Consider the following 12,017-nt stretch of genomic DNA (forward strand, 5'->3'; position numbering starts at 1 on the left):
CTCAAAAATTAGTATTATACACTTTATTCAGTTAGATATCATGTTTAATCGTATCGGATTTTTTATTTTTTATTTTGTAATCTCAATAATACTCTCAATTGTTGGTGGATCATTTGATGTTCATATCATCAAATTGTGTTACTGTTTTTTTTTTTTTTTATCGAATTTGTATCCCGCCTCTTTTTAAGACAAACTAATAGAATATAAATCATTCAATAAAGAGTACTAGAACTGTTTTTATTTTTTTTATAGGAAGACTTTTTTATAAATATCATACCATGATTTGTTTGATTTTTTTTTATTATTTTGACCATATACTCAGTATATTATCATCATTTGATATTATATATTTTTTAACATTGCTTATCAACTAAATAATGATAATTTTAACTGCATTCTAAATACAACAACATTCAACTAGCACACCATATTAGTTATTCAACTAGCCCACCATGTTGAAAATAAAATTTATTTTTTTTAATAAATAAAAGAAAACATTGAGAGAGAAAAATAATTAAAATAAGTTTATAATGACATTTACAATAATTAAAAAAAAATATTTATAATAATAAAAATTAAAGAGATAAATCATTAAGTTTTTTTTAATAATAAAAAATAATTTTTTTTATTGGATACATCTTATTTAAAAGTGAGAGAAAATGTAATTAATGAGAAGAAAGAGAATATCATTAATAAATATAAAAGAGAAAAATAAATAAATATTTGTCTAATCAGCACTCCACGTGTTTCGCTGCCCCATTCTTTACAAATCTTTCGCTCCCCTATCATTACATTTCTAAATATTTGTAAAAAAAAATTCAATAATTTTTATTAATTCGTTCAACTTTTTTATTTCAACCATAGTTTTTAAGAAGTCAAATTAATTAGTTATAATTTGATAGACATTATTTTATTTTAGTTACTAATTAAATTTTTATACATAAAGAATTAATTTTTATCAAATATATATATTAAGTTTAAAATTTATAACAAATAATTTATATTTTGAAGACATTTTACTACAATCGGATCGGATCGCAACCGAACCGGAATATATCCGACCCAATGATTCAACAAATTGACAAACTCTGTATTGTAGTCATGGGAGTTGAGGGCCGGTTTGTCTGCTTAATTATGCCTCAAGAATGGTGATTGCCAAGCTTCTGACCGGAGCTCTTCGAAGCCGCCGGCGAACATCCATTTACTTAATTTCATCTCTCTCGTCTTCTATTTCCTCTCCATACTCTCACTTGGATTGTGGCGTTAAAACTTCAAGTGCCCATCTATCTTCCTCACTTTTTGCTTCTCACTTTTATGTACGCTCGGTATCTACTCGTTCCGCCGCTTCTGGTGATTCCAAGTCTCTAAATCTTGACTTTGATCCCTCAGCTCAATCTGGGTTCTCCAATCTCGAGCTTAATGACGACGGGGATGGTGATCAATCGGGAATTGTTGAGACGCTGGTTAGTGCCGCCGCCGCCGCAGCCGATGGTGAAGTGGAGGAACGGATTCTCCCCATTCGCGTCCTAGTTTCTGTGCTCGATTCCTACCATGATGTAACGGGTTTCCCTTGGTAAGTATTTTAAATCGTTTTCTATCAAACGACGACCAATCTCTGGAACCAAAATGTCATCTTGAGACATAAAGCTTATACATTTTCAGTTTTTTTATGATTGGGTACACATTATTACTTATCTTCAAGTTCAAATATGAGTTAAACTGATTTTGACGAAATCTGCTCTTTAGTAACTGAAACGAATTGGCTGACTAATGTTATTTGGGAGGACTATAGTACTTTTCTATTGTTCCTGACATGGTATGAATCAACTGCTTCTAGTCAAATTCTTAGGAAGAAAATAATAAATCATGTTTTTTACAGTGGAACTTTTGTCATTGGATCATAGGGAGGAACTATTGTCAAAGTTATGACCACGATAACTGCCATCTTATCTTTCATTCTTTTTTATTTACTTTGCAGGTGGATAGTAATTGCTTCCTCAACTTTGGCTCTTAGAATTGCATTGCTTCCTATGCTTATGTTGCAATTCAGCAAGATTAAGAAAATATCAGAATTCTTCCCAAAATGTAAGTCTTTAATTGATGTAATATGTACATGTATTTAAGATCTCTTATATTTTGGTTCTTGGTAGTTAATTTCAGTAATTATGTATCTGTGCATACATATGTAGTTCTGATGTCTTCAGATGGTCACTTTTCTTAAGGAGCTACAAGGAGTTATAGTTTTAAGCTTTTGGTTCATCCCATTCATTTTTGTTAGATCAAATCAGAGATAAATGTTCAGTTGACCTTGTGTCTACAATGAACTACCTAAATGATTAACTGTTTGGTTCTAGTCTATGTAAGCCTTATTTGGTTGTTCAATGGTGATATATGCAGTAGTTATGTTTAATGACTTAAATGGAACTTAATTTCATCTAGACCAGGTATTCCGCATAATTTACTCCATGATAGTAAACAACATATGGAAAAGAAACATTTACGCTTCTTTGTCATCAAGAACCATTTGAAAAATGCCCCTAAAAGCATTATAATGGCCGAAGGGTATATATGAGATAACTTATTCTTCTCTAGTTGTTAGAATCTAGGCATATATGAAGTTAGATTCAGATTAGCTCAGTAGACTAGGGGATAATAGGAATACAATCATTCATGTACTTTTGGAGATCCTAAGCTGATATGTAAAACCTTTAGAGGTCAAAGTCGTGCATAAATTTCAAGATGGGGTAACATTTCCATGACACACATGGTAGTGCTTATTTTCTTATAACTTAAGAACCCAACATCCAGTAATCAACAAATAATTGTCCTTACTAATTTTTCCATAGCTATTCCACCCACAAAGATGCTTAGGGATTCAATAAGAACCCTAAAATATTTCATTGTACCTTTAATGCAGTCGATTTCACTTGTAATTTGTGACATGTAGTAGTATCATTTTCCTGCATACTCTTTTATTATTACAAGATGTAGTTTCTTGGTATTTCTCATGGTTTGGTGTATTCCTATACTAGCCCCTTTTTCACCTGTACAGTTTTACCTTGATTTCACGTACATTTCTTTGCAGTGCCTCCTCCTATACCACCACCTCTCTCAGGAAGAAGCTATATCAACCAACTTTTGTTCTTCCGCAGAGAAAGACGAGCAATTGGGTGTCCTTCATATTTGTGGTCACTAGCATATGTTTGTGTTCAGGTGATAATCTCTCCCTGGTGATGCATTTGGTATGTATTAATCAAAAAGAACAATTTTTTTCTTCCCAAGAATCATGTGCATCATTGGTGACTTATCGTGTATATCTTCTTTTCTCTGGGATCATACGAGGTGCTACATGAAATTTCACATCACATCTAAAGGAAACAAATAAAATTAAATTAAGGTTAAACATATACAATACTCTACATGTGTACAAAAGACCCTAATCAAGGGAACCAACCACGCTTCCAAAAAAAGAGAAACAACCACGAAAAAGGAGGCAATATTGATAAATATGTTTTGTTTTCTCTTGAATTGACCAAGAAACAACAATGCTACAAGATGCTGACCCTCAAAGGATGTTCTTCCATCTGCCTCATCCTCCACCCATTGTTTAATTCAGTCCTTGTTATGGGAGCTCTTGAGACCATAAGACACTCCAACATTTTACTCTAGAGAACTAATAGTCATGCCTTGCTTTATGAGTGATGTGGTATAAATATATTGTTTGAAAGGCATATTCGATGTTAATTAGGGGGAAATTATGTGTGGTAAGAGATTTTTCGGAAGAAATTCAAGCAAACGCAAACCAAATATCTTTCGGAGAAATGAGAAATAATTCTGTGACAGCTGTATGAAGACTTCCGGTTGCCATACAATTTTTATTATTATGTATTTCTTTTATACAACTAAATGTTTGATGCGTCTCTCCTTGCAACCAAGGATACTTCCTGGCCTATTGTTTAGAGGTATTTCATACATCCTTAGAACACTTGTCTTTTCTTTTTCTTTGATTAATGACTTGCATGTAATAAAGTTGCTTTACAACAGTCACAACATGCGACGCTTATTTATATTTAAGTATTAACTTATGTTATTAGAGGTTCCAATTATTTATAAAGTGGCATGCTTTATATACCTTTATTGAGATTGTTGTCTGGAACCCCTGGTATAATTGTTATTTCTGTTTGGTGTTTCTCTAACCCGCTGGATTTTAGCTGTTCTCATGTTTGAGGTTCAGCTAATACCTATACTCGTAAATTGTTTATTGGAGTAACTTGTTTTCTGCTATCATTATACCTATTGACTGATCAAAGGAAAATGGAATAAAGGAAGTTAGAATTTACATGTTCTCTCATGAATATATCTCCTTATTACAGGTCCCATGCTTCCTCTTGTGGATGACAACAATCCGACGAATGTCACTAGAGGCTCATCCTGGGTTTGACCATGTATGTTGATGCTTAATATATGAATTTTTATGGGTGATTGTTTTACTCAAAAAGATAAAGGTCTTAAGAATCAGAATTTGCTTTTCTTTTGTTTCATTGTTAGTTATGTTTCTTGTTCAGGTTACATTATTTGTATGGTAAAGCTCTTGCAAAGCAGCATTACTTTTATATTTTTTTCTCTTTGTTAGTCTTTGTAGATGCTAAGTTATTTGAAACTGGATGCACAAAAAGGGTTCACAAACCCAAATGTCCTCCATTGGAGAGATGATTTACTATTTTATTAGTTTTTCATACTTTGAATCATGTCCACTTGTTTGCTGAAACATTGGTCTAAAGAGCTATTTTATGTTGGAAGGATGTGATTAAAAAAAGAGATCCAAAATTACAGTTATCATAAGATGGAGCAGAAAACTTTGGAGCATGTTTTTGTTCTTCTATTACTCTTGATGTATTTTCCTGTTTCATTGTTAACTTCCATAGTGAGGAAAATATGTAAGAGAATGTCAGTATGTTCAGATCAAGGTGGACAAAGTATGTTGGTCTCCTCTTGTTTTCTTGAAACTATTTGTTAGAAATAAATGTATGTTGGTCATATGGTAATTTACATGTAGTTTAAACAATATAATTTCAGATCGTGCTCCATTATACATTCAATATGATCATTTAAAATAGTGTACTCCCCTTGATTCTCATTTATAATTGTTACTTATTCTTTTCTTACATACCCAACTCATACTCATTTACATCCTTAAGTTGTACTCTAAACTCGTCTCTTGGTCATACAGCGAGGGTTAATGATCAAAACGCTAATGGCATTATGGTGCATTATTTTTATAAATAATAATTGTTGAAGAATGTAAGATTAATTTGAGAAAATTAGGGGGTAAGATTTCTCAATTGAGCATTTGAATGAAATAGCTTGAAATTTGTGTGTTTATGTATTTTTCTTTAATCACAGTTCTATATTTTGTACTAAATCACAATTCTATTGAATAATGCAAGATTATTTTTGTATGTCTTAATTGTTGTTATGGTATTTCAGTGGGTTCCTAGTTTTAATCTCAATTGAAAAAGAAATTGTTCTGATTGTGGACACTGACTCAAGGGAGCTCGAGTAACTTAGTGAAGTACTTTGGTCTGAGTGAGTGGCTTCTAAGACCTATGTGAGGCTGAAATTCACAACTAAAGTCAAGAACATTTTCAACAAATTGGACATGATTGATATTTATACTCTTAACTTGATGAAGATGTCAAAAGATAAAATATTATGTAGCATAATCTTAGGTACTAGATTACTCTATTAATGGATTGAATGGATTATCATGAAATATACTTTCCGTATTTAATTTTTCTGTATCCTTATTTATCTTGAAATAAATCAAAGTGGTGTAGAATAATTCACAATATATTATTTTTATAGTTTTTCATTGTTTTCATAGTAAATGCTGCTATCACAATATTTTTGCTTTGAATAATATTTCATGATCTGCTAAGAAATGTTACTTGATTTTTTTTGATTAAATGTGCCTGCAATGTGAGCTGCTACTCCCTCAGTATTGATATATATGTTTCTCATGTTTCAGGGTGGTGCATTTTGGTTTGAGAATTTGACTCAAGTTCCCCATGGTGTTCTAGGAATTATCTTTCCTTTTCTTATTGGTGGTTTGCATTTTCTTAATGTTCAGGTATGTAGGTCAGTGCTCATATGTGTTATGATCATGTCTGATGTGCTTATGGTATGCAAAGTTACTATTATCATTTTTAATGGGTGATTATCATCAAACTGTTGATTCTCATTTATTTTGGTTCATCATAATGACCTCTCAAAACTGTTGGTATGCATGGTTTGTATGTTTAGCAGATAGAACTACTTCTGATACGAATTCTCTTTTGAATTAGTCTACCCATCATGGTATTCTGATCTCTTTAAGAGTATTTTATTCTTATCAATTTTTGGTATGTCAAACCAGTGCTCTCTGTTGAATGTTTGATTGTCTTGGTGATATCCATTTTTATCATTTAAAACAATGACAGTGAGCATACATATATTAGTGCAATATTAGTTTTGAACCTATGACTGAAGTATTATGAGCCTATTTGTTATTACAATTTATAATTTGGATCATGATCCAAAAAAAATCTACATATGTTTGCAAAAAAAAATCACGATAATTTAGAAAATAGTCTGAATCATGATCCAGAAAATAATATGTATATCAACAATGAAGCCAAAAATCACACTACAATCTTTGATTTGATCACAATCCAAAAAATATTTTTTATACCAAATGAAGTGGTGTAGACGCAAAAAAATAAACTATAATCTACATCATGATCTAGAAAATAATCTGGATCATCATCAGCAAAAAAGTATAAAAAAATATCATATACCAAGTGAAAAAATAATAATTTCATTTTAATTTTGGCGATTTTTCAATGTGATCGTGATTGTGGTAGATTGTGAGAAAATACCAATGTCTAAATAAGCTCTGAGACATTGCAAAGATGGAGGCTTCCTTGGTTACTATCTGGGAGACTGGGAAGTCCTTGTATCGATCCGCATCTTCATTTAATTATTTTTCTCAAAACAAAAAAAATGGAGGTTACCTGTTCCTATAGATGTACCTTTTGATGTTTATTTTGTACACCAGCTCTTTGATGTTCCAAGGCATTGACAAAGATCAATAGTTTCTTATGCACCAATTCATTCCAAATAATGTACAACTAACATCCATCTGAGACCCGATTAATTAGTCTCATCCAATAAAACGTATTATGATTTTCCTAGTCGCATCTAGTTTTGTGAACATCTCTTTTTTTAAGGTTTTCATGGTAAATTGAATTGAGTGACGAGACTTTGGAAAAAATATATGTTCAGGCATGATTACAATGCCAACTCAAATTCTTATAGAAGACGTTCATTGTATAATATTTCACAAATGACATTTACTGAATCATTGAGCTTGCTTGTTTATTTAGTATGGAACATCTGCGTACAATGTTACATTAATCTTTTTTTTACTGAGATGGGCTTCAAGCTTCGTCCAAATCTGTTAGAATTATCAATTGACCGGCACTTTTTGTTGTGTGGAATTTGTTACTCTATTGGGGTGCTGAGATCACATCTTACTGTATGGTGATGCTAAAACTCATTGTCTATCACTCTGTGTTTGTCAGATATCTTTTCAGGGGTCATCAGTTGGCAAGGTGACTGGCCAGTTCAGCTCACTGGCTAAAGTGAGTAAATACTAGATGCTTATGACGTCTTTCAAAAGTACTAAAACTGAACTCCGAAATTTTTGAGAAATTCTTTGTTTTTGATGAATTATAAACAACTGATTCATCTCCGAACTACTTCGTCTGCTCCATATATTATTGCTTACAACTTAATATTTCGATGGAGTTTTAACAATGCATTTCTTCTTGCAGTTGTATCGCCAATACCTTAATTTTTTGACAGTGCCTCTACTTTTCACTGGTTTTATGCTCCCCCAGGTATGGTGCTTCTCAATCTACATAACTCGTAAGTTATTGAGATATGATGTGGTTTTCTTCACATAGAAAATTGATAAACGAAAGCTCATACAAGAGAAAAGCATATTGTTCGCATTTTCAACTCGAATGTATCCGAAGAGGCATGCATGTAGTATGAAGTATGTGCAGTTGTGCACTTCTCTGAGGATCTTCCATTCTTCATTTACATTATCTGGAGAAGATATCTATGTGCTTTATGCCTATATTGCTGTTCTATATTTTATTCAGCTTATTTTGCCAATCTCTGATGTTTGCTCATAGTCTTTCGTCCTACTGATATATGTTGAGTTTGTTTTTCTTTTGTTTTGCAGGGGAGTTTAGTCTATTGGGTAACCAACAGTTCCTTGTCTCTCATTCAGGTTGTTAACACATTATTAAAGTCGTTTGATTGCCCTCCACATTTTAAAACTTCCAATGGGAGTATTGGTACCTAAAACGTGAATACTACCTTTAATCTATTGAAAAAGTAATTTTTTTTATTTCTATGAACTTGCGAGAAAAATAGACTATAAATACATTAGGCAACAACTGGGCCACCACAACACAAGCCCAGAAAGATATATGTGAAGGAATTTATAGTCTATTAGGCTCACACAAATAAGGGTGTCATATTTTGTTCCCTTTTTTTCAGTTCTTTTTGTTTCTGTTTAAATGCTTCTCGCATTCACAACCATTTTCTCTTTAATGAAAAGTTTACCCTTTAATAAAAAAAAAGTTGTCATATTTTCATATGATTTTCAACGAGGCACATCACAAAACGTCTATGGTCTGAAGTTAGTTTTGCTTTGTATTTGTAAAGTACTATATGCATTTCTTAGATAAATAGTACATTTTACTATTTTACAATAATTCTTTTGGTGTACTTAAAGTTCTGATGAAACAACTCTTGTATTCTACATCAAAGAACTCATGGTTCTATATTTAATTTTGGCAGCAACTGATACTGAAACATCCAAGTGTCCGTGAAAAGTTAGGATTACCAAACAAAGATGCTGTAGTAACAGCTAGGAACTCGAGAGAACAAGACGCAACTTCTTTGGTCACAGTAACAGGGACAGGGCAGCGGAAAATTTCTGTTATGGATTTGTCTCCTCCAGAACTCCTTGCTGTGAGTATTATATGGCTTTATATGTTTTTTGTTCGCTTAAACTTTTAAGTTGATTACATGATGAAAAACAAAATTATAGAATGTAAAGGGGAAGTGAAAAAAGTAGATCAGATTGATGATGGCGTCTTTCAGACCCAGCACCACACTGAAACCATTAAGAGAACAAAACAATGGGATTATTTGAAAATACTTTTGTGTATCTAGATGAGAATTTAGATGAGAAACCACAATGGTCTTTCTTTTTTATATAGATCCGACGGAAATTTGCTAAAAAAAATATATAAAATTTTTTAGCCCTCACCTCCCCATGGAAGAAAATTTCTACCATCACTCATTTTTGTAGGCACATCTGGATCATTTAGATACGTGATAACAAAAATTGGCTGAAAGAGTATTTCCTAATGAAGTCAACATCTAAGAGAAAAGTTGTTTTTACTTTTAAAAATAATGGAAAACAAACAAACAGGATCTAAATGTCTGTATTAATTTGTGTGTTTGCTTGTGAGCCTTTCTACTCTAACCTATTATTAAATTTCTTACTTTTGTACTTAACAGTTATCAGTAAAACGTCTAACGGAAGGCCAAAAGGATAAAGCCATTTCTTTACTAAGGTAACATCCTTATTTCTCTGCCTTATTACTGTCCGTCCTAGTTATAACATAAATGAATAACGTGCAGACTTGCTTTGGACAAGGATCCTGAATATGTTGGACCAATGATTCTTATGGGCCAAGCACTATTGCAAAGTGAAAAGCCAGCAGAGGCAGTTGAGTACTTCGAGCGCGCCATCTCCAAGGTTTGAATCGAGAACTTTGTCACTTTTTTTCATAACGTCGTTCTTGTTTGAGATTTGTTTCTTTATTTACTAACTAGAAGACATATGCTTAATGTTTATACTCTCTCGACAGCTGTTTCTTCTGGGCCAGCCAACAGAAACAGAAGAGATCGATCACTTAATTCTTGCATCCATATGGGCTGGTGCAGCATATATTCGTCAGGTTAGTCTGAGCTTTTATTTAATATACGTTAATTTCAAATTAAAACAATTAGACAAAATCCTTTTGTTTTTTATTTTATTTTAAGCGAACTTCATTTTATAAGAATTCATTTAAGCAAATCACGACAAAATCATTCCAAAACAAAAGCATGCCACACAACAAGCAAGCATTAGGGGTCTCTTTAATGACTTTTTTTTGCCCTTTACACACACATTCAGGGAAAAGAAAACGAGGGACTTAGACATCTGGAGAGATTGGCGCATCTGAAAGAACCGGAGGATCCAAAAAGCAAAGCTCATTACTATGACGGGATAGTGATGCTTGCAAGGTAGTTTAAGTTATTTTATTTGCTAGTAATCAGTCAACTTTTGAGGAATACATTAAACAGATTGATTATATTAATGAGATGACATTTTTCTTATAAATATTTTGCTAATTATCGGATGAATTGGATTATCAGTGCATTATACAGAGTGGGTAGGAAGGCCGAAGCTGCTAAGTACTTGCGACATGCAGTTGCATATGACTCTGCTTATAGCGATCTCTTGGCTCAGTGCGAGAATGAGAAGGATGATTTTTCTAGTGATCTTGTCAACAGCAGAAGGGGAGATTATTGATTTCATTTTCTCAGGTTAGCCATAACTCAAATATTGAAAGGAAAAAAAAAGAGTGTAAAATTATTATTTTTTACCTCAGAATAATGGGCAATTTTGTTTGCTAAACATTTTTCTTTCTTCTTAGCATTTGCCTTTATTTTGGGGGTTCTAATGTAGTGTAAATTATAGTAGCATGTTCTGTTAAAAAATTTCTATTTGGAGGCTTCATAATTTATTTATTTTAATTTGGAATCGAAATGATCAATAAAGAAAAGGGTATTTAATTTGTGCACTAATTTAGGTGACCTATTTGTTATTATATTTTTATGAATATGATGTTATTTTATGAACCAGATAATGATCTGTAAAATAAATTACATTTTCTTATGTTTGAATTATTATTTTTTTAAACAATTATGCTAAACAAAAGAAAAAAAATCACACAATAATATAAATTATTATCTAAAGAAATCTTTATATCAAATAATATTGGCACTATAATTTTGTCATATTTAAAAAATATTATTTTACTAAATGAGTTCCTGGTTATATGTCAAAATAAGATACTTTCTATATAGACTTTTTGTCTGATTTATTTTTTTAACTAATTAAAAAAACATAAGATACCTGCCTTTAAAAATAAGAATTTGAAAAGATATTGAGAATTAATAAATCATTTCAAACTGTATCTTTAAAGCTCATCTTTTTTTATTTTATAAATAGTGGAATATTTGAATTTAATTGAATAAATTAATATATACCTAATTTTAAAAAATTATCTAAATTAATAGTCTTTGATGTAAATAAAAAAAAATTGTCCCAGGACTGAAGCTGGGACTTCCAAAGTTTTACCTACATTTCCTCTTAATGGATTTTCTGATTTGTATTTTCATTTTAACTTTAAATGAATTATAACATTGTAATGTCTATTTTCTTTTTTGTGAATATAACTATTATCACTTTATCTAATAAAAAAATCTCAATTTGAGATCATCATCTTTTTCAATTTTATGTTCCATCAATTTATCTTTTATAATTGACTGACTTCCACAAGTATTTGTTTTTTTCTTATTCACACAATTTTTCAAATACTATATTCATAAGATTGATTAATTTAAAACTACTTTAAATGAAAAAAAAAAAGACTTTTTTTTGGCTCAGCTAAATAAACTTGAATTATTAGTGGTTGTTTGATCTTAAAATTTTATTCAAAATTTATATATCACATTTTTTTAACTATTATGTCAATTAATTCATCAACTAAAATATATTTATTTTATTTTAATAAAATTTAATTCTTAAATATATTATAATAATTCAATTAATTAAAAATCCA

At 31.2% G+C, this 12,017-nt stretch overlaps 1 protein-coding gene across 1 annotated transcript; it reads left to right on the plus strand.

Moving 5' to 3' along the window:
- Positions 1-1,079: 1,079 nt before the first annotated feature.
- LOC124931946 (ALBINO3-like protein 2, chloroplastic) lies at positions 1,080-10,972 on the plus strand. Its single transcript, XM_047472533.1, has 14 exons — positions 1,080-1,573; positions 1,979-2,085; positions 3,086-3,213; positions 4,374-4,445; positions 6,029-6,130; positions 7,623-7,682; positions 7,875-7,940; positions 8,291-8,338; positions 8,914-9,087; positions 9,643-9,698; positions 9,766-9,883; positions 9,996-10,085; positions 10,304-10,413; positions 10,546-10,972. The coding sequence occupies exons 1-14, from the start codon at positions 1,146-1,148 to the stop codon at positions 10,700-10,702; spliced, it is 1,716 nt and encodes a 571-aa protein (XP_047328489.1). The 5' UTR covers positions 1,080-1,145; the 3' UTR covers positions 10,703-10,972.
- Positions 10,973-12,017: the final 1,045 nt, after the last annotated feature.

This window comes from Impatiens glandulifera, chromosome 3 (assembly GCF_907164915.1).
Source record: "Impatiens glandulifera chromosome 3, dImpGla2.1, whole genome shotgun sequence".
In the NCBI taxonomy this organism is placed as follows: domain Eukaryota; kingdom Viridiplantae; phylum Streptophyta; class Magnoliopsida; order Ericales; family Balsaminaceae; genus Impatiens; species Impatiens glandulifera.